This window comes from Trichosurus vulpecula, chromosome 5 (assembly GCF_011100635.1).
Source record: "Trichosurus vulpecula isolate mTriVul1 chromosome 5, mTriVul1.pri, whole genome shotgun sequence".
Lineage (NCBI taxonomy): Eukaryota > Metazoa > Chordata > Mammalia > Diprotodontia > Phalangeridae > Trichosurus > Trichosurus vulpecula.
The window spans coordinates 193899147-193924820 of NC_050577.1; the positions used below are offsets into that span (position 1 = coordinate 193899147).

Here is a 25674-nt window from a genome sequence, read left to right on the forward strand (position 1 = left end):
AAATGCTCAGGCTCCTTAAGAGTCTACCCAATATGGCGAATCCTTAATAAACTTTGTTTTTCCTTGGCTGAGAAGGCTTGAGTCGAATTCATTCAGCAGGACCTGGCATGTCGGTGTTTTGGGGTCTCAAGCACCCCTCAACCCCAAACCTTGTCAATCTCACTACTGGGTAGACGTTTTATGGAAGTAAAAGACAGGGAATAAAGGTCCAAAATATAACAATACAAAGTACTCTTTTCCATAGCAAACAAATAAAACAAAGTAGGTGCTTATCGGTTGGAGACTGTTAAGAGAATGGGCTGTTCAATGTAATAGAATATTAACAAAGTTTTTAAATAAAAGTACTGAATGTGAAGAACTGTGGGAAGATTACGAACTAGTACATGGTAAGCAGGATTAAAAGAAAATATACATAACTACAACATTGTAGTTTTAATAAAAGGAATAATGCAAAAGCTAATGAAGATTTTGGAGATGAGATAATAAAACATACCTTCTCTCTGATTGTAAGGGACGATTTTAGGACAAAATATTGTATACAATGTCTGATATGGTCAGATGTTTTTGCTTAATAGCTTTTTTGTTACAAAGGAAAATTCATTCAGGAGAAGGGGTGGGAAATGGCTGTAATACAAAGACAAAGGCAAAAATGAAACCTTTTTAAAAAATAAAATGAAGAGAGCTGAAGACTTTTTGTTGTAGTAATGATCTGGAAATAAGTAGATATTAATTGGAAAATGTCAGAACAAATCATTATTATTGTACATATGAATGTAATGGAATATTATTGTGTCAAGTAAAATAGAAATGGGAAAAATTCAGACAAGTTTGAAATGAACTGATGCAGAATCAAAACAATTTATGTGATGACCACGATAAAGGAAAATAAAACTGAAAGAGTTCAGAACTCTGACCAATATAAGTGACAGATTATGACTTCAGAGTCTCAGAAAAGAGATGGTGGACTATAGGCTACGAAATGAGAAATACATTTTCGGGCACAGCTAATACATTGATTTATTATGATTAATTATGCTTCTTTGTTGTAAGAGAAGGCTCTATGGGGGACAGGAGAACCATTAGTGATGAGGGTACAGTCTCTGGGAAACCCCTTGAACTCTCCTTGAATCTTTCCACTTGATCTCCTGAGGCCGTAAGCCTTTCCTTATTGTTAGGCCCAAATCTCTACCTTGCCTAGCCCTCTATTTGTCCAGCTGCTTCTCGCCCTTAATCCTATCAAAATCCCATTTTCTTGTTTCCAGTTCTGGTCACCCCACTCCCATCAGGAACTTCCTTAGACTCCTCCTCAAGACCTTCCCTAAATTCCTCCTCTAGTCACACTACTGACCACCCCTCAATCCCTCCCACAATCTTTCTGTATATAAGATCCATCTTGCCTCCATGAAGGTGCTCAAATTCAATCCAGCTCAGATTGAATCTGGCCCTCCTGCACAAGCGTCACAAATGGTGAGATTTCTTAAGACGACCCATTATGTCGAATCCTTAATAAACTTTGTCTTTTTCCTTCTCTGAGAAGGCTTGAGTGGAATTCATTCGGCAGGACCCAGGATGTCGGTATTCTGGGGTCTCGAGCACCCCTAGAAACCTATGGTTCTGTACCTCATCATTAGGACATTGATGTTAAAAATATAATCAATAAAACAATTTTTGAAATCCCAATAATAAAGACTCAGGAGAAGACATCATGAAACACCTCTTTGCTCACTGCAGAGAGGTGGGGGACTAGCAAGACAGAATATTGTATACATTGTCAGACAAAGCAAGATGTGGATGTTTTCGCTTAATTACTTATCTTTTTCACGAGACTTTGTTTAATCTACAGGGGGTGGGGTAGGAAATGACTGATGTAAAGACAAAAGCCATCAATAAAGTGTATTTTTTTTTTAAGAAAAAAAGAATGGGTTGGACTAGATGACTTCTAGGGCCCCTTCTACTCCTGAATGTATGAAAAAGAAATGTCTCTCTGCGCTCTTCTCTCCCCTTCTCCCTTCCCTGTTTCTTTTTCTTCCCCGTTCCTTTATTCCCCTTGCTGCATATACCACTGTAACACCGCCATCACTCCGGCAGCCCGTCCCACGCTTCCCGGAAGGGTTTCTTTAATCAAGTGCGGGACGCTCAAACTTGTTAGAATGAAGATGCGTCTGCAATTATCATTTAGCATTTCCAAACAATAAAGTTTTTTTGAAAGTCGAGGAGAAAAAAAACCCCAGCAGTCGCCTGCCATTCTCCCGACAATGGCCAATGAGAACGTAGAAAGGGCCAGTGCTCCCTTTGCATCCCGCCCCTGGGAGGCTCCCGAAGCCTGTGACGTAAAGGAGCGGAAGTGGGGGGCCTCGGGAGCCGGTCATAGAGTTTTGTGGCCAGAGTGGCCACGGAGGGAGGCAGTGGTAACGGTTTCTAGCAGCTGGCGGAGGTGAGGGAGGGGCCATCCCTCTAAGTGCACGCGAAAGGCGAAGCTGACAGGTAGCCGCTGCCCTACAGAGCCTGCCTTGGGGCCGCTGGGCGGGAGTCCACAGCCCCTGAGTCGGCCCCCTTAAGGGCAGTGGGGAGGGGGAGGCTGTAGGGGGCGGGCGCGGAGTCCGGCGGAAGGCGAGAAGGGGACGGGGGTCACGCGGACCAGGAGGCGAGCGGGGGGCACGTGCCTCGCACGCGCAAGCTCCTCTCCTCGAAGGGGGATGGGGAGCGGGCAGAGCAGAAGGGTCTTATCGCTTACCCTTAACGCTGCATTCCGCGGAGTGCAGCCCAGTGGTGGGGCCCAGGTCGGGAGTGCCAAGGAGTGGGAAGGAAGTCTGCCATCCTGGAATGTGGGTTGCTCCAGTCTCCCCGAACACTAGTCTGATTTTTTTCCCCGCTAACGAACCTCCATTTGTGAAGTTCATAAGGCCTGGATCCCCCATTCGTGGTCTCAATCTGATCTGTGCTGACCAAGGATCTCCACACCGTGGACTGCCTGTGGTTGACCCCATGCTCCCCACCCCATCTCTCCGCCCCAACAAACCCGTCCCCCTCACTTTGCTCTTCTTGCATGCTTTCAACCCCCTTCTTCCTTGCAGCTCCAAGCCTCCCGAGCCCAGTGGCCCCCCAGCCCAGTCTAGCCATGAGCTCCGAGGTGAAGGTGACGGGGCAGAACCAGGAGCAGTTCCTGCTTCTGGCCAAATCAGCCAAAGGGGCTGCCTTGGCTACCCTCATCCACCAGGTGCTGGAGGCCCCAGGTGTCTATGTTTTCGGGGAGCTGTTGGACATGCCCAATGTCCGAGAGGTGGGTACCTGATTTGAGGAGCCCCGAAGACCTTCTTATGGAAACTCCATCAAGGAGCCCTCCCTCCCTCCACCTTTTAGATTAGAGCAGAGTGGCAGCCAATGACTACTGCTGTTCAGCCCATGTATCTGGCTCAAAAACAAATAGGGTCCATTGAGGTTAGACAAAGGCTTTTGTCTGGAAGTTAAGAGATATATAAGAGAATCTCTTCCATTATTATTAACAGGTTCTTTTAGGTAACTAGGCAGATAACTAACAAAAGATGAGTAGGGAAAGGCTTGGTTCCTGTGAAAAAGTATGATGTAAGGGGCAGTGGCAAAGTAGATAGAGTGCCAGGCCTGGAATCAGGAAGACTCATGTTCCTGAGTTCAAATCTGAATTCTAACACTAGTTGTGTGACCCTGGACAAATCACTTACCCCTATTTGCCTCAGTTTCCTCATCTGTTAAATGAGCTGGAAAAGGAAATGGCAAACTACTCCAGTATCTTTGCCAAGAAAACCCCAAATGGGGTCACAAAGAGTCACATGACTGAACAACCAACAAACAAACAAGGGGCATGAGATCTCCCAACTTTTTTTTGATCCTGTGCCCAGTCCTATCAATAAAGCATTTTTTTGAACAAATACTCCAAAATGTATGTATTTTAAAATTACATCCATGAATTACTGTACAAATATGCATTATGAAACATATACAAAAGAGGAATTGAAAAGGATGAGATGAAATAATATTTTGAAATCTAAAACATTTTTACAATACCAAAAAACTTTTTGTGCTTAATCTCAGTGCAATGAAAGCATCCTGCTTGAATATACTTCCTTATTTTCAAAAAATTCCCTGTGTATGTCCTATGTGAACCTGTAAATAATATTTTGGTTAGTAATTTATTATGAGATCAGTGTAGCTAGCCAAACAAATGAATTTCTTTTTTAAATATATGTTTCTATAGAAAGATACACAATATATAGTGAGCATAATAGCTTTTAATTTAGACTCACGTTTCTTTGTATTAAGTATTCACCATATACAATGCAAATACAAGCAAAAGTGAATTTTCTCTGATTTCAACCCAGAACATTTTCAATATAAATCCATTTCTCTTTATGTACAGATGGTACGTTAATTTTCTATTCATGTTTGAATAGTATGGTTGTGTTTTTGTATGAGTGTGAGGAACAGTCAGGAGGCTAGTTTGGCTGAACTATAGAGTGCAAGAAGTCAGAAACTAATATATAATAAGTCTGGAAAAGTGGAGTAGGGCCAGATTGTGAAAGACTTTAAATGCCAAAGAAAGGAATTTATATTTGATTGTAGAGGCAGTATGGAAACCCTGGAGTTTATTAACTAGGGAGGTGACAATGGTCAGATTTGCATTTGGGGAAATCACTGTCAGTTCTATGGAAAAAAGATTGGAATGAGAAGACACATATGTAAGGAGACTAATTAGGAGGCCATTATAATAAGCCATGTAAGACTGGGGTGAAGGAGGGTTCAGGTGAACAGTCTGAATGAGGGTGTTGTGTAAGTGGAAGGACAGAAAAGGACTTCAGAGATGTAGAAATGTTCTATAGAAATGACAGGATTTGGTGAGTTTGGCTATGTAGGGTAAGAGGAAGAGTCAGGGATAATAATGAGGTTGCAAATCCAAGTGATACCCTTTACAGAAAAGGGATTTTTGCAAGAAGGGTGAGTCTGGACAGAAAGATAATGAGTTCTGTTTTTGGACGTGTTTGAGATGCCTGTCAGACATCCATTTGGTACTGCTTATTTAGTTAATGGAGAGAGAATAGGGCTAGATATATAGATCTGGGAGTCCTCTGCATGGAGATGGTAATTGAACCCATGATAATTGATGAAAGAAAGTAGAGATAAAAGAGGCCCAGAGCCTTGAGGTACGCCCGTAGTTATTGGGTGTGAGGTGGATGATGAATTGGCAAAAGTGTCATAGAAGGAGCAGTCAAACAGGAGAAAAATAGAGACAAGTGCTATGAAAATTCAGAGAGGGGAAAGTATGGAGGAGATGGTGGTCAGTAATGCCAAATATTGCAACCAAGAGGGATTAGATTGAAAAGAGAGAGACTATTAGATTTGGCAGTTAGGAATGGAGAGAGCACTCTCAATTGAGTGATGATGTTAGAGGCCACATTACAGAGGATTAAAAAGACAGTGAAAGGAAAGGAAGTAGAGACACTGAGCTTTTTCTAGGAGTTTAGTTAGGAAAAGTCGCATAGGATGCTAAATATTGTGGATAGTAGGTTCGGTAAAGTTTTTTAGGAATGGGAGAGATTTGGTCATGTTTGGAGGTAGCAAAAAAGAACCAGCTGATAGGGAGAAATTAAAGTTTAGAAAAAGGTGCGAATAACGGGTTCAGTCTGCTAGAGAAGGCAGGAGGGAATGGGATTGGGGGTAAACAGAGAGAAGCTGGCTTTGGTGAGAGAAGTTACCTCATTTTCAGAATCTGGAGCAAAGGGAAAATGAGGGGGCATGATCAACAAGGAGCTGAAAGATAAGGAGGGTTGTCAGATGGTAGAAAAGGAAGTTTTGGTAAATAACCATGAGGCAAGGGCCTCAGGCAAGGTGGGTAAGAAGGTGCTCTTGAAAGCTTGAAGAGAGAAGAGGTTTGGAAAAACCATTGTGGGCAGTGGGATAGAGAAATGGTTGAAGAGTAGTAAAAAGATTGCCTTGCTACAGTGAGGATCCAGTTGGGAAAAAAAATAACATAAATTTGTAGTGGATCCAGTCAACATAGTTGCAGTTGGTTGAAGAAACTAAAGATGTTTAACTTGGAGACAAGAAGACTGGGACTCTCTTCAAGAATCTAAAAGAGGGCTTTGTCTCATTTTGTTTGACCCCAGAGGGAGAAGTAGGAGCAGTGGGTAGAAGTTACAGAGAGGCATATTTAGACTGCATGTAAGGAAAATTCTCCTAACCATTGAAACTGTTTAAAAGAGGAATTTCGGGGGTTGTAGAGATGATCACTTGTCAGAGATATAGAGGAGATTCCTATTCATTTAGGGATTTGAATAGATAGGCTTTTGAATCCCTTCTAATATGGAGATTCTTCAATTGTGTTCAACCAAAAAGTATCAAAATTTGTCAGTCAGTAAGCATTTGTTAGGTACTCATATGCCAAGCACAGTGCTATGTGCTGGGAAAGAAAGGCCAAAGACAGAGTCTTCTCTCCAGGAGCTTACAGTCTAATGGGGAGCCAACACAAAAACAACTATATACAGACAAGATATTTGCAGGATAAATTGGGGATATTTAGTTAAAGGGCATCAGGAAAGGGTTTTTGAAGAAAATAGTGTTTTAGCTAGGACTTAAAAGAAGCCAGGGCAGCCAGGAGGTAGAGATGAGGAAAGAGTATTCCAGGCATGGGGAGAAGCCAGTGAATATTCCCAGAATTGGAAGATGGAATGTTTTGTTCATGGAACAACAAGGAGGCCAGTGTCACAGGACTGAAGAGTTCATGGTGGGGAGTAAGGTGTAAGAAGACTGAAAAGATAGGAGGGATGGCAGGTTGTGGAGGGCTTTGAATAACAAACAGAGGATTTGATATGTGATCCTGGAGGTGAAAGGGAGCCACTAGAGTTTATTACTGGGGAGGGGTCAAGTAAGATGGTGAGGTGGTTAAGACATGGTCGTATGTGTACTTTGGGAAGAATACTTTGATAGTGGAGTGGAGGATGGCTTGGAGTGGGGGAGAGGTCTGAGGCAGGGAGACCAACCAGCGGGGTATTGTGATGGTCCAGGCATGAAGCAATAGGGCCTGTTCCAGGGTGGTGGCAGGGTCAGAGGAGAGAAGAAGGTAAAATCAGTAGGACTTGGCAGTAAGTTGAACATGAAGAGTGAGAGTGAGGGTGGAGGATGACTCTTGGAGTTGACAGGCTAGGTAGATGGTGGTATCCTCCGTAATAGTGAGTTTTGGAAGTGGGGAATGATTAGGGCAGGAAAGATGAGTTGAGTTTTGCCCATGTTGAGTTTATGATGTCTACGGGACATCTAGTTTGGGATGTTATGAAGTTGAAGAAGGGAGTCTGGAGGTTAGGGAGAGGTTAGGGTTGGCCAAGTAGATCTGAGAATCATCAGCAAAATTGAAACCTTTGGAACTGATGAGATCAGCAGGTGAAAAATACACAATCTTGCTAAGGTCTAAATGGAATTAAAGAAGTTGGGTTATAATAAAACTGCTTTTGGAGTGGGAAGAGACTTTAGGCAAGGAGACCAATTGGGAGGCCATCGCAGTAGTCCCGATAAGAGGTAATAAGGTATCTGAACTAGGATGTTTTGTGAGTGAACAGAAAGGAAAGGATTCTAGAAATGTGTAGATAGAAATGACAGAATTTGGCAACTCTTTGGATATGTGGGGTCAATCAAAGTGGGGAGTCAAGAATGACAAGTCAAAGATACAATAAGGGTGTAAATCTGAGTAACTGAAAGGAGGGTAATGCCCGCCACAGAAATGGGGATTTGGAGATAGAAGCAGGTTTTAGAGAGACCCCGTGATGGTGAATATAGAGGGGCATGACCAAATGGAAGCAAGACCTGCTCTGAGATTCTCTGACTTATAATAAAATCCCAGAATTAAAGGGGAAGAGGTTACCAAGTTCAATTCCTCTGCCAACTAAGTGTTCATCTAAGCACTGCTTGAATATATACAGTGACTCACTGTCTCCATAGGCAGTCCATTCCATTTTTAAACATCTCTAATTAATCCTTTGACCAGGGTGGTGAAAGAATAAGTAAGATAAGCTTAGCTCTATAAAAGTTCTAAATAAGCTGTGGAGATTCCTTCTTTAGCCAGTCTTTGACAGCATGGTACTTTGTTGTTTCATAAGGCAAGGTCATATATGTCTTGACCTATTGACCTTGTTCTTATTGTAATTAGAAAATCAACATTTGACCAGAAAATAGAAGGTTCCTTCCCTATGATTCACACATTATCCAGAATCCTCTGGTTTTCCCTAGAATTCTTAATCAGGATTACAACTGTCTCAGCAGTAACTTTCAGACACCAACATTTTAATTAATATATTTCAACCTATTCTTCCCCATCCCCATCCCCAAAACCATATTTGGTTTTCCCTGGAATTTTTAATTAGGATTATAACCATCTCAGCAGTAACTTTCAAGCACCAACATTTTAGCTAATATATTTCAACCTATTCTTCCCCATATCCATATAACCCATGTCCATACTGACCAGTTTGTAAAGAGGAAGGGAATATTGAGGTAGAGAATAAAATTTTTCGGAAGGGAAATATATCTAATTTTTGGTGCTTTGAACCTACTGCCCTGATCACATAATTTTGTTCTTCTCTTGTGATCCTAGTAGGTACTCCACATGACAAGTATTCTAGTTTTCACATATACTCTTCCCTCTCAGGTATGTCTAGGTAAGGGCCTTTGCCCTGTGGGTCAAAATAACATGTACATCTGCCCCAAATTCTCATCAGGGAGACTGATGCACAGGTCACCATAGCTTTGTTAAGGTAAGAGTAAAAGCCCAGATTGGTAGTCACCTGCAGGGGTTGATTGAACTCATACTGATACTGTCTAAGTACTGTATATCTTTAGACACAGAACAAAGATCACAAGGTCTCAATGACCTTATGAGTTGGTCACTCTGCCTTTTTAGGCTAATTTTTGCTGTCTTCTGCCCCTTGTTTTCTGTAGGGTGGAACTATGAAGCTTCATTCTACAGCAAAAGCAGAAAGCATTTATTGAGTTGGACTTGTAGCCAACATAAAATCACAGAATTTCAGATTTTTGAGGGACCTTAGAAATCATCTATTTTACCTTGTATTGAGCATGAATCTTTAAATAATTATCTAACTGCCAAAAGAACTCTAGTAATGAGAATTCCCTGCCTCTTGAGGCTGTCTGTTCTACTTTTTTGAGAGTTTTGGACAGTGTTAGACCCTCTGACATATGTAAGAGAAGTGTAAGATATGATTCCTACTTCATGTAATTTTTAGTCTCATTGAAAGAAAAGAGATAAGCACATGAAATGACTAGAAAATAGTTCAGTCAATTTTGACTAAGCACCTACTAAGTTTTTTTGGCACTGTGCCAGTCCACTTGAGAAATATCAGGTACAACGTCTGCCCTTTAGGAGTATATATTTAGAGAAGCTAAAGAACAATAAACTCAAAAGGAGTAGTTAAGTAATAATAAAATGCATGTGATTCAGTACTAGAATAAGTGATACAGATAATTAGTAGGAATTCAGAGAAGGATGAAATCAACACGGGCTGTAAGATGGTTCCAGGTAGAGAATGGGAATTGAATTTAGCTTTGAAGGATAAGTAGGATGTAGATAGAAGGTAGAATTTTCAGGTCAGGGAGTAAACAATGTAAACAAAGAGGTAGGCAGGAATGAGGATAGAGGACATGGATGAGGCTCCTAGTGGAGAGTATTAAGTAGTAGTGGGAGACAGGATTAGATAAGTAGGGTGGGGATAGATAGGAATTCAAAGCAATGTTAACATTGGCAATTGTGGGGTGACTGTTTTCCTGTGACCCTATCTCCTCTAGCTGGCAGAGAGTGACTTCGCTCCCACATTCCGACTGCTCACAGTGTTTGCTTATGGGACATATGCAGACTATCTAGGTAAGCAGAGGGTCTGGGGTGATAGGATGGGGCTATGGAGGGAGAGGGGGATAGAGAAGCATAGTATTTCTTGGGAATATCCTGATGGAAAAACATTCCTAGGTCACTGCTCAGTGTTAAACTCCTAGGGAATATTTATATATTATTTTGTATTCTATAGATTTTTGTGTACGCATTATCCTTTATTAGACTTTAAGCTCCTTGGTGGCGAAAAGTTCTTACCTAAACTGTATCTCATCCAGTGCCCAGCACAATCCTCTCCATGAAGTAGGTATTTAATAAAAGTTTGCTGAACTCAATTGAATTTGTTGACTAAGTGTATTAGGGGCCAGAATCTAGACTGACATTAGAAACTCAAGGCTTGGACAATGGAGGATGGGAATTAGGGCCTCATCTCAGCTTTGAGATATGAAAACCCCATTCATAGGACCTGAGTCTAGCCCCACCACTTCTGAACACTGCTAACAGTGTTTTTTCTAGCTGTGTGCCATAGGCAAGTCAACTTTCCTGATAGTGAATTTCTTCATCTATAAAATATGATAATAATATTTGTATTCTTCATAAGTAATAGTTGTGAAGATCAAATGAGAAGCATGTGCTTTATTTTTTAAAATTTAATTTAATTTTCAGTTCCAAATTCTTTTCCTCTCACCTATTGAGAAGGCAAAAAAAACAAAATCATATATATGTATGTGTATATATATGTACACACACAGACATATACAATACATTACATATATGTAGAGTCATGTAGAACAAATTTCCTCATGATAAATGAATAAACAAGAGAAATAAAGAAATAGAAGAAAATATTCTTTGATCTACACTCTTCATCAGTTTTCTATCTGAAGGTAGATAATGTATTTCATGATGATTCCTGTGGAATTATGATTGGTCACTGTGTTGATCAGAATTACTAAGTCTTTCAGATTATCTTGACATATTGCTCTTACTGTATAAATTATTCTCCTGGTTCTGCTCACTTCACTTTTCATCAGTTCATGCAAGTCTTCCCAGGTTTTTCTGAACCCATCCCTTTCATCATTTCTTACAGCTTAGTAGTATTCCATTACATTTAGATACCGTAACTGGTTCAGCCATTCCCTGGTTGATGGGCATCTCCTGTTTCCAGTTCTTTGCCACCACAAAAAGTTGCTATTAATATTTTTGTACATATGGGTTGTTTTCCTCTTTTCTTTGATCTCTTTGGCATATAGACTTAGTAGTGGTATCTCCGAGACAAAGGGTATGTACAGTTTAATAGCTTTGGGGGCATAGTAGCAAATTGTTTTCCATAATAGTTGAATTACTTTACAGTACTAGCAACAGTGCCTATTTTCCCACATGCACCCCAGCATTTGTCATTTTCCTTTTTGGTCATATTTACCAATCTGATGGGTGTGAGGTGGTACTTCAGAATTGATTTAATTTGTTTTAATTTAATTTCTCTCATTGCTAAAAGATTTAAAGCATTTTTTCATATGGCTGCTGATAGCTTTGATATCTTTCTCTGAAAACTGCTTATTCATATGCTTTGACAATTTATCAATTGGGGAATGGTTCTTATTCTTGTAAATTTGACTCAACATATTTTTAAAGTGAAACCATTATCAGAGAAACCTGCTGCAAAGGCTTTTTTCCCCTTAGTTTCCTGCCTTTCTTCTAATTTCATCTTCATTGGTTTCACTTACGCAAAAACTTTTTAATTTTATGCAATAAAAACTATCCATTTTACCTCATATGAACCTTTCTAACTCTGCTTATGAATTCTTCAACTATGCATAGATCTGACAGGTAACTTCTTCCATGCTTTACCAATTTGCTTATAATATGTCTGAATCATGTACCCATTTTGAGCTTGATATATGATGTGAATGTTGATTTTTGCCTACCTTCTGCCAGACTACTTTGCAGTTTTCCCAACTGTTTTTGTCAAATAATGAGTTCTTGCCCCAGTAGCTGGTATCTTTGGGTTATCAAATATTAGGTTACTGTGTTCATTTACTTTTGTATATTGTATTCCTAATGTATTCCACTGATAAACCTCTCTATTTCTTATCTGGCACTTCTAGTCCCCCTTCCTAATTTTTTTTTCCATTGATACCTTTGATATTTTTGGCTTTTTATTCCTCCAGATGAATTTTGTTATTTTTTTCTAGCTCTATAAAGTAATGCTTTGGTAATTTGATTGGTATGGCACTGAATAAGTACATTAATTTAAATAGTATTGCCATTTTCATTATGTTGGCTTCGCCTACCTATGATCACTTAATATTTCTCAAATTACTGAGATCTGTCTTTATTTGTATGAAGTGTTTTATAATTGTGTTCATATAGTTCTTGTGTGTCTTTGTAGATAAATTCCCAAGTATTTTATGCTGTTTGTAATTATTTTAAATGCAATTTCTCTTTCTATCTCTTCCTTCTGTACTTTGTTGGTAGGATACAAAAATACTGATGATTTTTGTGGTTTTATTTTGTATCTGCAACTTTACTCAAGTTGTTGTTTTGGTTAGTTTTTTAGTTGATTGTCTAGGATTTTCTAAGCAAACCATTGTATCATTTGCAAAAACTGAGAGTTTTGTTTCCTCATTGTTTATGCTTATTTCTTAATTTTTTTCTTGTTGAGTAATGGTAATAATAGATATCCTTGTTTCACCCTTAAGCTTATTTGAAATATTCTAGTTTATCCTCATTACAAATAATGTTTACTCTTGGTTTTTAAATATATATTTCTTTTCATTTTAGGGAAAGTATCAGTTATTCCTGTGATTTCTACTATTTTAACAGTAGTGGATGTTGTATTTTGTTAAAGACTTTTTCTGCATCTATTGAAATAATCATGATTTTGTTGTTTTGTTATTAATATGGTGTAACAACAGTCTGCTAGCAGCTGCTGTAGGGGTGTAAGACCCACCAACAACCAGCACACAGAAAGCTGCCAACACAGATTCTTTGATCTGCTTTTCTAAGGAAAGCAACTGTAAGTTCGATCAAACATACAGATATCATTCACAATTCAGGGGGAAATGATCAGCCCACTGAACTTCAAGGCAAATACAAACAGAAATTAAAAACATCAACAGACGGACCTTGTCTGATTCAAATCACAATTCATAGTTACCAGAGAAGAACCAACATCTGGGTTAGTGAAGCTGGGGGCCAATTACAGCTTGCCCAGAGTCTCAACACTCCTTCTGTGAGTGTGCCCCAAAAGTCAAAGGCCAAGCTGTCCTCAATTATATCCTGTTCAGAGCCCTGAGGGCTCTGACCTCACCCAGGCCAGGTGTAGGAAAGTTCCCCATCTCCAGTATCACATCATACACAAATCAATGACTCCCAGTTGTCTCAGTGCTGAGAAATACTCCAAGACAAAAAGATCCTACTTTATCTACCCCATTCAAACAAAGACCAGAATCATTAAAGGCACTTAAGAGAAGAACAGCAAAAAGTCCCACCTTAATTACTATTACATAATCCACCCTTCCAGGGTCCATGGCCTAACAAAAATCTAAATTAAATGACCAAGGATCCTGGGACAAATAGAAGCATTATACATGGTGATCCAATCAATCAGGGAACTATAACAAAACATATCATTCAGTATCATCCCCCAAATACTTGTTTACAATATACCATCCACCCCTAGGTCAAAGCAAGTCAGTCTCTTTAGTCCATACAGAGTGTCCAAGTAAAGTTCTTCTTGAGGGTATGTCCTCCCCACACAACAGTTGCAGGCTTTCTCCTGGCACTCTCAGGTACCAGCATGCTTTAATTAGCAAAGTCCCAAATAGTGTTCTCTTGGGGATGTGTCCTCCCCACACTGCTGCAGCACCCCGCTTCCGAGTCCTGGGGGGCAGCTGGGCAACAAAGCCAACAGGGTGGGGTCCTTGGGGGTCCAAGGCACTTCCTCCCACCCACCATAGTCAGCTCCACCCTTCCCTCCTGGTTCCTAAGCATTCCCAGGGGAAGGCAGCGAAAAAGCAGACTCAGTGCCTTGCTGCAAAGTTTCCATCTTGTCCCAAGGCTGAACTCCAAGCTTCTGGGTTCTTGGTCATCCAGCTCTGACTGGCTGCTCCTGGCTTCTGCCAGAATCCAGAGGTAGGCGGTGCTCCACTTTGCGCTCACCTCACCAAGGCTAGAAGGCAGCTCACTGCATGCAGGCAGTCTTCTGCTTTCTCTAGGTCAATGTCGGCAGTCACCATCCTCTTCTTTCTCCTCACTAGCTGCTCCTGCCAAATCTGCATGAAGGCCTTTCTCCAAGTCTCCAAGGCCATTCTTCACTCCTGTTTCAAAACTGGTCATACAATATAATCTCAAGACATTCACCCTTTCAGCACAGTCCTCCGGCGCCAGGCTTATCAACTCCAGCCCTCGCTCTGGCCATCCACACCTCTCCCAAGCCTCAGCTTGTTCTCCTCCCATAGCCTTTGCACTGGCCTGTCTCCTCCAGAGTGCTAGTGGGTTAGGGATGTGGAAGGAGAGGTTATCTCCCAGGCCCCTGCTCTGGGCTCCTGGGAAACTACTCCCATCACTTCCACTTGCCTGTTCTCCTTCAGGCCTCTGGGGCTCCACAGAACCATAGCCACCACAAATACAAAGAGCAGCCCAATAACTGGGAAACATTCAACCACCATCTCAGTACCCCAAAACTCCATACTTTCCTTTTAATCTGCAGATCCTGCCACGACGATGCCATTTGTAACAACAGTCTGCTAGCAGCTGGTATAGGGGTGTAAGACCCACTAACAACCAGCACACAGAAAGCTGCCAACACAGGTTCTTTAATCTGCCTTTCTAAAGAAAGCAACTTTAAGGGGTTAACAGTCTCAGTTTAATCAAACATATAGATATCATTCACAATTCAGGGGGAAAAGATCAGCCCCCCAAGGTCACACATCTAGTAAGTGTGTCAAGTATCTGAGGCTAGATTTGAATTCAGGTCCGCCTGACTCCAGGGCTAGAGCTCCACTCCCTGTGCCACCTAGCTGCTCCAAAAGCTTCTAGTTTTAATAATTAATTCAGTGATTTGTTTAACTCTCAATTTTGTCAAGGTTTCCTTTGATTTTTCAGGATTTCTATTTTGATATGTAATTGAGCATATTTCACTTGTTGTTTTTCAATTTTTTTAGTTGCATGTCCAATGCATTGATCTGCTCTTTTCCTCTTTTATCAATATAAGTGTTTAAAGACATAACATTTCCCCTAAAAATTGCTTTAGCCGCATCCCATTGTCATTATCTTTAGTGAAATTATTTATTTTTCTATAATTTGTTCTTTGATTCATCCATATTTTAGGATTAAATTATATAGTTTCCATTTACTTTTTAATCTATGCATCAGTCTATGCTTTTTTTATATTATTCTTATTATAAGATACAGTAGATAGGCAGAGTCGGAAACAGATCTAGTCATTAAGTCAATTGTTCAAGCACTTTAACAACAGCAAAATACTAGAGTGTGTACAGCAGCGCCAATGAGACCCTCAACTGTTCATTTATAAGCTGGAGGCCTCAAGACTGACAGCAGTGGACTTGCTGCTCAGGGACTTAGATAGAATCCAAATGTCCCTGATTCCTCAGCTGGAAAAAGAGATTGGCTTTAGCACTCCAAAAGGTTGGATGGCGGAAAGACAAAGGGGGCTGAGTGGTATCAGGCTCCTATATACAGTAGTCCTGGGGGAAGCCAATTGGGATTTCCAGGCCTGCTCCCTCTAATTCCCTTACCTGATGCAGGAAAAGGAGCAACAAGCTGGCTAAATAAAAACATTATTGAAAATAATTTTTATTGTATTATAGTCAGAAAAACATGCATTTAATATTTCTGCTTTTCTACATTTGTTTGTGAGGTTTTTATGCCCTAATGCAGGGTTAAGTTTTGCAAACATCCCATGCACAGCTGAGAATAGGTTAACTCTTTTCTGTTCTCATTCTGTCTTCTCCAGAGAAGAATCATATCTAACTTTTCTAAAATTCTATTCATCTCCTTAGCTTCTTGTTTATTTTATGATTACATTTATCTGGATCTGAGAGGGCTAAATTGAGGTCGTCCCCCCATTATAACTTTACTGTCTATTGCCTCTTGCAACTTATTTAACTTTTCCTTTAATAATTTAGATGATATACTATTTTGTGCATATATGTGAAGTATTGCTGTTAACTCATCATCTGTGGTACCTTTTAGTAAAATATAGTTTCCCTGTCTTCTCTTTTAATTAGATCTGTCTTTACTTTTGATTTATCTGAGATCATGATTGCCACTCCTGCTTTTTACTCCAGCTGAAGCATTGGTCCAGCACCTTATTTTAACTGTATATGTATCTTTCTGTTTTAAGTGTGTTTCTTATAAACAACATATTGTTGGATTCTTGTTTCTTTTTTTTAATCTTTTATTAGATTTTTTTTTATTTTTAGTTTACAATACTCAGTTCCACAAATTTTTGAGTTCCAAATTTTTTTCCTGTCCCTCCCCTCCTCCCTTCCCCCTCCCCCCAAGATGGTATGGAATCTGATATATGTTCTACATATACCTTCACATTAAACTTTTTCACACAGTAGTCAAGTTGTAAAGAAGAATTATGACCAATGGAATGAATCATGAGAAAGAAGAAACAAAACCAAAAAAAAGAGGCAAAAAAAAAGAGAGCAAATAGTTTGCTGCAATCTGCATTCAGACTCCATAGTTCTTTCTCTGGATGTAGATAGCTCTTAATATGAGTCCTTTGGAGCTGTCTTTGAGCCTTGTATTGCTGACAAGAGCCAAGTCTATCAAACTTAGTCATCACAGAAGCAATATGACTGTGGTTGTGTACAGTGTTCTCCCGGTTCTGCTCCCCTCACTCAGCATCAGATCATGTAGGTCTTCCCAGGTTATTATGAAGTCCATATCTCCCCCATTTCTTATAGCACAATAGTATTCCATTACATTCATATACCACAACTTGCTTAGCCATTCCCCGATTGATGGGCGTCCCCTTGATTTCCAATTCTTTGCTACCACAAAAAACTGCTATAAATGTTTTTGTACATATGGTTCCCTTTCCCACTTGTGTGATCTTTGGGATACAGCCTGAGAAGCGGTATTGCTGGGTCCAAGGGTACGCACATTTTCATAGCCCTTTGGGCATAGTTCCAAATTGCTCTCCAGAATGGCTGGATCAGTTCACAACTCTACCAACAATGTAACAATGTTCCACTTCTCCCACATGCTCTCCAGCATTTATCATTTTCCTGTTTTGTTATGTTAGCTAATCTGACAGGAGAGATGTGGTACCTAAGAGTTGTTTTGATTTGCATTTCTCAAATCAATAGTGATTTAGAGCATTTTTTCATATGCCTATAGATATCTTTAATTTCTTCCTCTGAAAACAGCCTGTTCATATCCTTTGACCATTTCTCAATTGCGGAGTGACTTGTATTCCTATAAATTTGGCTCAGTTCAATTTTAGATTGTTTATTTTTTTGATTTTGGAGGGGGGAAGGCAGGGAAATTGGGGTTAAGTGACTTGCCCAAGCTCACACAGCTAGTAATTGTGTCAAGTGTTTGAGGCTGGATTTGAACTCAGGTCCTCCTGACTCCAGGGCTGGTGCTCCCTGTATATTTTAGAGATGAGGCCTTTATCAGAGACACTGGTCATAAAGATTTTCTCCCAATTTTCTGCTTCCCTCCTAATCTTTGTTGCATTGGCTTTATTTATACTTTTCAATTTAACATAATCAAAATCATCCATTTTGCATTTTGTAATGCTCTCTATCTCTTTTTGGGTCATGAGTTCTCTTTCCCATAAATATGACAGGTAAACTATTCCTTACTTATAGTATCAGCCTTTATTCCTAAATCATGAGCGCATTTTGACTTTATTTTGGTATATGGTGTAAGATACTGGTCTATGCCCAGTTTCTGCCATACCATTTTCTGATTTTCCCAGCAGTTTTTGTGAAATAGTGAATTCTTAGCCCAGAAGCTGGATTCTTTGGGTTTATCAAAGATGGATTCTTGTTTCTGGGTGAGTTGGTCCTGTTCACATTCACAGTTATGATTGCTAACTACAGAATGTCCCTAAGGTCTGGAAGCATAGGAAAATTGACAGCAAGGAAAATTGCATCCAGTTCACATGCATCTTGCAAAGTGCCTCAACCTTTGCATCACAAATGATGGAAATCATATTGAAGATGTTATTTGTTAATATTCCAATTAAATAAAATTTGTTGAAAATTTCATTCATTTTTTGAAAATATGCATTTTTGACTATGTGTCCAGACTTTAGGAATACCCTGTATTTCCCTTCGTTCTATGCTCTTTTGCTAATACTTCTCTTTTTTACCATGTCTCCTCTCTGAGTCTTTTTTGCTGCTGACTACTGCCTCCCTTAATCTGCCCTCCCTTTTATTCTTCATCCCCTTCTCTTAACCCTTTTCCCTATTGAGCAAGATGAATTTCTGCACACAACTATATATGTATGTGTATCCTTCCCTCCTTGAATCAATTTGGATGAGCTGTCTGCCCAGCAGCCCCTGCCACTGTACAAACTCTTCCTTATGCACATATTTATAGAGATGATTTTCCCTATTCTTCCTCTAGCTTTCTGTCTCTTCCAATGCATCCCTTCCCCCTCCTCCCCTTTTCCATTCCTTTTCTGAGATTATTCAAACATAATAGAGTCACAACCTGGCCTTCTAATTAGACTCTTAGAATTCTGGTGATGATAAAGTTCTTAGGGAATTACATGTATCACCTCCCCATACAAAAATGTAAACAGTTTAACCTTGTTTAATCACTTCTAATTTCTCACATATATCTATCTATCTATATATATATAGATAGATAGATAGATATATGTATTTCTCTTGAGTCCTATATTTGAATGTCAGATTTTCTATTTAGCTTTGCTCTTTTCAGCAGGAATGTTTCAAAGTGCCCTATTTCATTAAATGTCTATTCCCCTCTACCACCTCCACCTCCACCACCCCTGCCCCCCAAAAAAGAGAATTATACTGTTTTGCTGGGTAGATTACTCTTGATTGTAATCCTAAATCCTTTGCCTTCTGGAATATCGTATTTTAACCTCTCCTTTTATTTATAGGATGGCTGCTAAATCTTGTGTGTTTCTGACTGTGGCTCTGCAGTACTTGAATTCTTTCTTTCCGGCTGCTTGCAGTATTTTCTCCCTGACCTGGGAGATCTGGATTTTGATTACAATATTTCTGGGAGGCTTTTACCTTTTTTTTTCTGACGGGGGTGACTGGTAGATTCTTTCCATTTCTACTTTGCCCTTACATTCTAGCATATCAGGGCAATATTCCTTTATGATTTCTTGAAATTATAGGCTATTTCTTTTGCTCATGGGCTTCAGGTAGTCCAGTAATTCTTAAAATATCTCCTCCAGTCTGTTTTCTAGGTAATTTTTTCATATGAGATATTTTACATTTTCTTCTGTTTTTTTTCAGTCTTTTGACTATTTCATTTTTAAAAAATTTCTCATGTAGTTATTAACTATTTTTTGGCTGTTTCTAATATTCAAGGAGTTATTTTCTTCAGTGAGTTTTTTCCCTAGATAATTTAATATTTTTTTTCAGTTACAGGTAAAAACAATTTTTAACATTGCTTTTTTAAAGCTTTGAGCTCCAAATTCTCTCTTGCTGTCTATCTCTCTCTCTCTTTCTCTCCCCACACCCTTCCCTGTGATAGCAAGCACTTTGATGTAGGTTATACATCTGTAGTCTTGCAAAACTTATTTCTGTGTTAGTCATGTTGTGAAAGAAAACACAACAGCCCCCCCCCCAAAAAAAAAAACCAAAACCAAAACAAAACCATGAATTTGCATTCAGACTCCATCAGTTCTTTCTCTGGAGGTGGATAACATTTTTCATCACAAATCCTTTGAAATTGTCTTGAGTCATTTAATTGCTGAGAATAACCAAGTCATTCATAGTTGGTCATTATACAATATTACTGTTACTGGATAGAGTGTTCTCCTGGTTCTGCTCACTTCACTTTGTATCAGTTTAGGTAAGTCTTTCCAGGTTTTTCTGGAAGCATCCTGCTTGTCATTTCTTATAGGACAATAGTCTTCCATCACAATAGTATAACACAATTTGTTTAGGCATTCCCCAATTGATGGGCATCCTCTTAATTTCTATTTTTTTGCCATCACAAAAAGAGATGCTATAAATAATTTTGTACATATAGGTCCTTTTTCTTTGATCTTTTTGGGATACAGACCTAGTTTTGGTATTTGGTTATGCATAGTTTTATAGCTCTTTGAGCATCGCTCCCATTTTCTCTCCAGAATGGTTGAATTAATTCGCAGCTCCAGTAACAGTGCATTAGTGTCCCTATTTTCCCACATCCCTTCAACGTTTGTTATTGTCTTTTTCTATATGAGCCCATCTGATAGATGTGAGTTGATATCTCTGAGTTGTTTCATATCACTATAGATAGCTTTAATTTCTTCACCTGAAAACTGCCTGCTCATATCCTTTGACCATTTATCAATTGGAGAATGACTTCTATTCTTATAAATTTGACTCAGTTCTCTATATGTTTGATAAATGAGGTTATTATCTGAGTAACTTGCTTTAATTCCTTCTCTGCCTCTCCCCCACCACCAGTTTTCTGTTTTCCTTCTAATCTTAGCTATATTCGTTTTGTTTGTTTGTGCAAAACCTTTTTAATTTAATGTAACAAAAATTCTCAGTTTTATATTCCTTAATGCTCTCTATCTCTTATTTGGTCATAAATTCTTCATTTATCCACAGATCTGACAGGTAAACTACTCTGTGCTCCCCTAATTTGCTTATGGAGTTGCCCTTTATGTTTAAATCATGTACCCCTTTTGACCTTATCTTGGTGTATGGTGTGAGATGTTGGTCATACCTAGTTTCTGCCAAACTGCTATCCAGTTTTCTTAGCAGTTTTTGTCAGATGGAGTTCTTATCCCAAAAGATAAGATTTTTGCAATTACCAAACACTGGATGATATGGTCATTACTTATTGTGTATTGTGTCCCCAGTCTATTCCACTGATCCAATTCTCTATCTCTTTTTTTTTGTAATTAATATTTTTTATTTTTAGTTTACAGTGCTCAGTTCCACATAATTTTGAGTTCCAGATGTTCTTCCCCCCCCGCCCAAGATGGCATGGAATCTGATCTATCTTCTACATATAACTTCGCATTGAACTTGCTTACACAATAGTCAAGTTGTAAAGAAGAATTATGACCAATGGAATGAATCAGGAGAAAGAAGAAACAAAACCAAAAACAAACAAAAGAGAAAAAAAACAAAAGGAAAAAAAGGAGAGCAAATAGTGTGCCTCAATCTGCATTCATACTTCATAGTTCTTTCTCTGGATGTAGATAGCTCTCTCCATCACGAGTCCTTTGGAGTTGTCTTTAAACCTTGTATTGCTGAGAAGGGCGAAGTCTGTCAGGGTTAGTCATCACAGAATCCCTATATCTGTGGTTGTGTATAATGGGCTCCTGGTTCTGCTCCGCTCGCTCAGCTTTATATCATGTAGGTTTTTCCATGTTATTATGAAGTCCATATCTCCCCCATTTCTTATAGCACAATAGTATTCCATTAACTTCATGTACCACAACTTGTTCAGCCATTCCCCAATTGATGGGCCTCCCCTTGATTTCCAGTTCTTTGCTACTACAAAAAGAGCCACTATAAATGTTTTTGTATGTATGGGTACTTTTCCCACTTGTGTGATCTCTTTGGGATACAACCCTAGAAGTGGTATTGCTGGGTCAAAGAGTATGAACATTTTTATAGCCCTTTGGGCATAGTTCCAAATTGCTTTCCAGAATGGCTGGATCAGTTTACAACTCCACCAGCAATGTAACAATGTTCCAATTTTCCCACATCCTCTCCAGCATTTATCATTTTCCTGTTTTGTCATTTTAGCCAATCTGACAGGAGAGATGTGGTACCTAAGAGTTGTTTTGATTTGCGTTTCTCAAATCAATAGTGATTTAGAGCTTTTTTTCATATGCCTATAGATATCTTTAATTTCTTCCTCTGAAAACAGCCTGTTCATATCCTTTGACCATTTCTCAACTGGGGAATGACTTGTATTCTTATAAATATCAGAGACACTGGTTGTAAAGATTTTCTCCCAGTTTTCTGCTTCTCTCCTAATCTTTGTTGCATTGGCTTTTTTTATACAAAAACATTTCAATTTAAGATAATCAAAATTATCCATTTTGCATTTTGTAATGCTCTCTGTCTCTTGTTGTGTCATGAATTCTTTGCTTTTCCATAAATCTGATAGGTAAACTATTTCTTGCTTTCCCAAGTTGCTTATAGTATCAGCCTTTATTCCTATATCATGAACCCATTTTGACTTTATTTTGGTATATGGTGTAAGATATTGGTCTATGCCCAGTTTTTGCCCTACCATTTTCCAGTTTTCCCAGCAGTTTTTGTAAGATAGTGAATTCTTAGCCCAGAAGCTGTATTCTTTGGGTTTATCAAAGAGTAGATTGCTATGGTCGTTGAGTACCGTGTCTTATGTACCTGTCCTATTCCACTGATCCACGGCTCTGCTTCTTAGCTAGTACCAGGTAGTTTTGATGACTGCTGTTTTATAGTACAGTTTAGTATCTGGTATGGCTAGGCCACCTTCCCTAGCATTTCTTTTCATTAATACCCTAGATATTCTAGACCTCTTGTTCTTCCAGATGAATTTTGTTATTATTTTATCCAGCTCTGTAAAATAATTTTTTGGTGGTTCAATTGGTATGGCACTGAATAGATAGATTAATTTTGGTAAAATTGTCATTTTTATTTTAGCTCAGTCTAACCATGAGCAACTGTTATTTTTCCGTTTATTTAGATCTGACTTTATTCGCGTGAAAAGTGTTTCATAATTATGTTCATATAAGCCCTGGGTTTGTCTTGGCAGATAGACTCCCAAATATTTATAGTGTCTACAGTAACTTTGAATGTAATTTCTCTTTCTATCTCTTGCTGTTGGGCTTTGTTAGTAATGTATAGGAGTGCCAAGGATTTATGTGGGTTTATTTTGTATCCTGCAATTTTGCTAAAGTTGTTTATTATTTCAAGTAGTTTTTTACTTGATTCTCTAGGATTCCCTCAGTAAATCATCATATGATCTGCAAAAAGTGATAAGTTAGTCAATTCTCTATCATTAGTCAGTACCAGATTATAATACAGTTTGAGATCTGGTATGGCTAGACCATCTTCTTTCACATTTTTTCCCTATTAATTCCCTTGATATTCTTGATCTTTTGTTCTGACAGATGAATTTTGTAATTTTTTCTAGCTCTATAAAATAATTTTTTGGTAGTTTGATTGGTATGGCACTGAATAAGTAAATTAACTTAGGTAGAATTATCATTTTTATTATATAGGCTCAGCCTACCCAGGAGCAATTAATAATTTTCCAGTTGTTTAGATCTGACTTTATTTGTGTGAAAAGTATTTTGTAATAGTGTTTATATAGTTCCTGGGTTTGTTTTGGCAGGGTAGAACTCCAAGTATTTTATATTGTCTACTGTTATTTTAAATGGAATTTTTCTGTCTCTTGCTGCTGGACTTTGTGGGTGATAGCTTTGTTTCTAGTGATTTTTAATAGTAATGAGTGTTGTACTTTGTCAAAAGCTTTTTCTGCATCTATTGATAAAATTATATGATTTTTGTTGTTTTTATTATTGATATGGTCAGTTATGGTGATAGTTTTCCCTATCTTTAACTAGCCCTGTATTCCTGGTATAAATCCCACCTGGACGTCATGTATGATCTTTGCTGGTGTTTTATTTAAAAATTTTTTATCTCTTGCTGCTGCACTTTGTGGGTATTATATAGAAATGCTGATTATTGGGGCTTATTTCACATCCTGCGACTTTGCTAAAGTTGTATTTGTTAAGCCTAATACATATCTTAAGCCTTTTTTTTTAAACTTGAGCTTCTGTTAGTATGTATATTTAGCTCTTAAGAATTTCGATTTATTACTGACCTAGGAAGGAAAGGATAGATTCTAAATCAATCAACAAATATTTACTGTTCACTTAGCATGTACAAAGCACTGTGCTTAAAATTATGGCACAAAGAAAGGGAGGATATGGTTACTACTTTCAAGAAGCCTAGTGACTAGTCAGGGAAAAAAAAGCATATACTATATAGTTATAGATTTAGAATGAAGTCAATTAGGCCAATTCCTCCATTTTATAGTTGAGAAAATGATAGACGATAGATGAATAGATGGACTAATTGATAGATATAGACAGAGCATTTATTCAGTGCGTATTATGTGCAAAGCACTGTGCTGTATAAATGACCTAAAGATTCCATCAGTCTTGTGATAGATCTATGTACAATTCTAAGCTGGGTAAGAATTCATAAAATCTCACTTCAACTTCCCTCACCCTACCGCTATTCATTTTTTCCCCACTTAATGATTGTATTTTATTTTTTTCCAATTACATGTAAAAATAGTTTTCAACATTCACTTTTATAAGATTCTGAGTTCCAAATTGTTTTCCCTCTCTTCTTCCCTCACCTACTTGTTTCCCAAGATGGCAAGCAATCTGATATAGATTATATATGTACAATCATATTAAACATATTTCCACATTAGTCATGTTGTAAAAGAAGAATCAGAATAAAAGGGAAAAACCACAAGAAAGAAAATACAACGAAAAAAGTGAAAATAATATTCTTTGCTCTGGATTCAGCGTTTTCCATCATGAATCTTTTGGAATGTCTTAGATCATTGTATTACTGAGAAGAGCTAAGTCTATCAAAGTTGATCATCACACAGTGTTTTTGCTTTGTCTGAGATCAGGATTGCTACTCCTGCTTTTTTTACTTTAGCTGAAGCATAATATATTCTGCTCCAGCCTTTTGCCTTTACTCTGTGTGTATCCCTCTGCTTCAGATGTGTTTCTTGTAAACAACACATTGTAGGATCATAGTTCTTAATCTACTCTGCTATTAGCTTCCATTTTATGGGGGAGTGGGAGAGTTCATCCCATTCACCTTCACAGTTATGATTACTATTTGTATATTTCTCTCCATCCTATTTCCCCCACGTTTATGCTTTTCTCTCTCCTTTTTCCCTCTTCTTCCTCACTAATTTTGCTTTCAACAACTGCCTCCCTCAGTCTGCCCTCCCTTCTACCAGGCCCCTCCCTTTTCTTCCCCTTTACCCTTGCTACTTTTTCTTTCCTTTTTATCCACCCCCTCCCTTTTCTTTCCCCTTTCCCTTCCTACTTCTTATAGGGTAATTTAGATTTCTATACCTAACTGATTACCAAATTTCCCCATGTATAAGATGCTCCCATGCATAAGACGCACTTTAATTTTGGGGCCTGAAATTTGAAAAAAAATGTATTACATAAAGTTATTGAACTCAAGTTTTATTCATCTGCTCATAGCTTTCAGGCATCTTTTGGGCAAGTCTGGTGCGTGTACGCGTGCTTAGTCCCTTCTGTTTCATGAACCTGTGTCTTCCTTTGAAATCAGTAACTTCTTTTTCATTAGCAATTCTTCTTGCCTCATGCTAAACCACCTTTGTGGACATAGGAATTCCAATTGCCCTTTGCTCTTCAATCCATATCTTCAATTCCCTCTCTAAATCAGGCCATTTTGCTGACTTGCCTCTCATGGCCTTCTTCTGCTGTGGTGTTTTCAGTAGGGTTTCTTCTTCCCATAGCCAGTCTCGGATTGTTTTCTCAGTTGGAGGAGGACCAAACTTATGTTCAGCAGTACGATTTCCATTCACTTTTGCATACTGGATCACTTTTAACTTGA

General features: G+C 38.7%; 1 protein-coding gene across 1 annotated transcript in view; it reads left to right on the forward strand.

The window, feature by feature from the left end:
* The first annotated feature begins 2343 nt into the window (after window positions 1–2343).
* Window positions 2344–25674, forward strand: part of COPS7A (COP9 signalosome subunit 7A) — a 33733-nt gene continuing 10402 nt past the window's right edge. Inside the window, exons 1-3 of the mRNA XM_036759807.1 lie at window positions 2344–2484; window positions 3075–3280; window positions 9820–9895. Coding sequence (XP_036615702.1) covers window positions 3119–3280; window positions 9820–9895 — 238 coding nt within the window. The 5' untranslated portion in view covers window positions 2344–2484; window positions 3075–3118. The remainder of the gene's footprint in view (window positions 2485–3074; window positions 3281–9819; window positions 9896–25674) is intronic.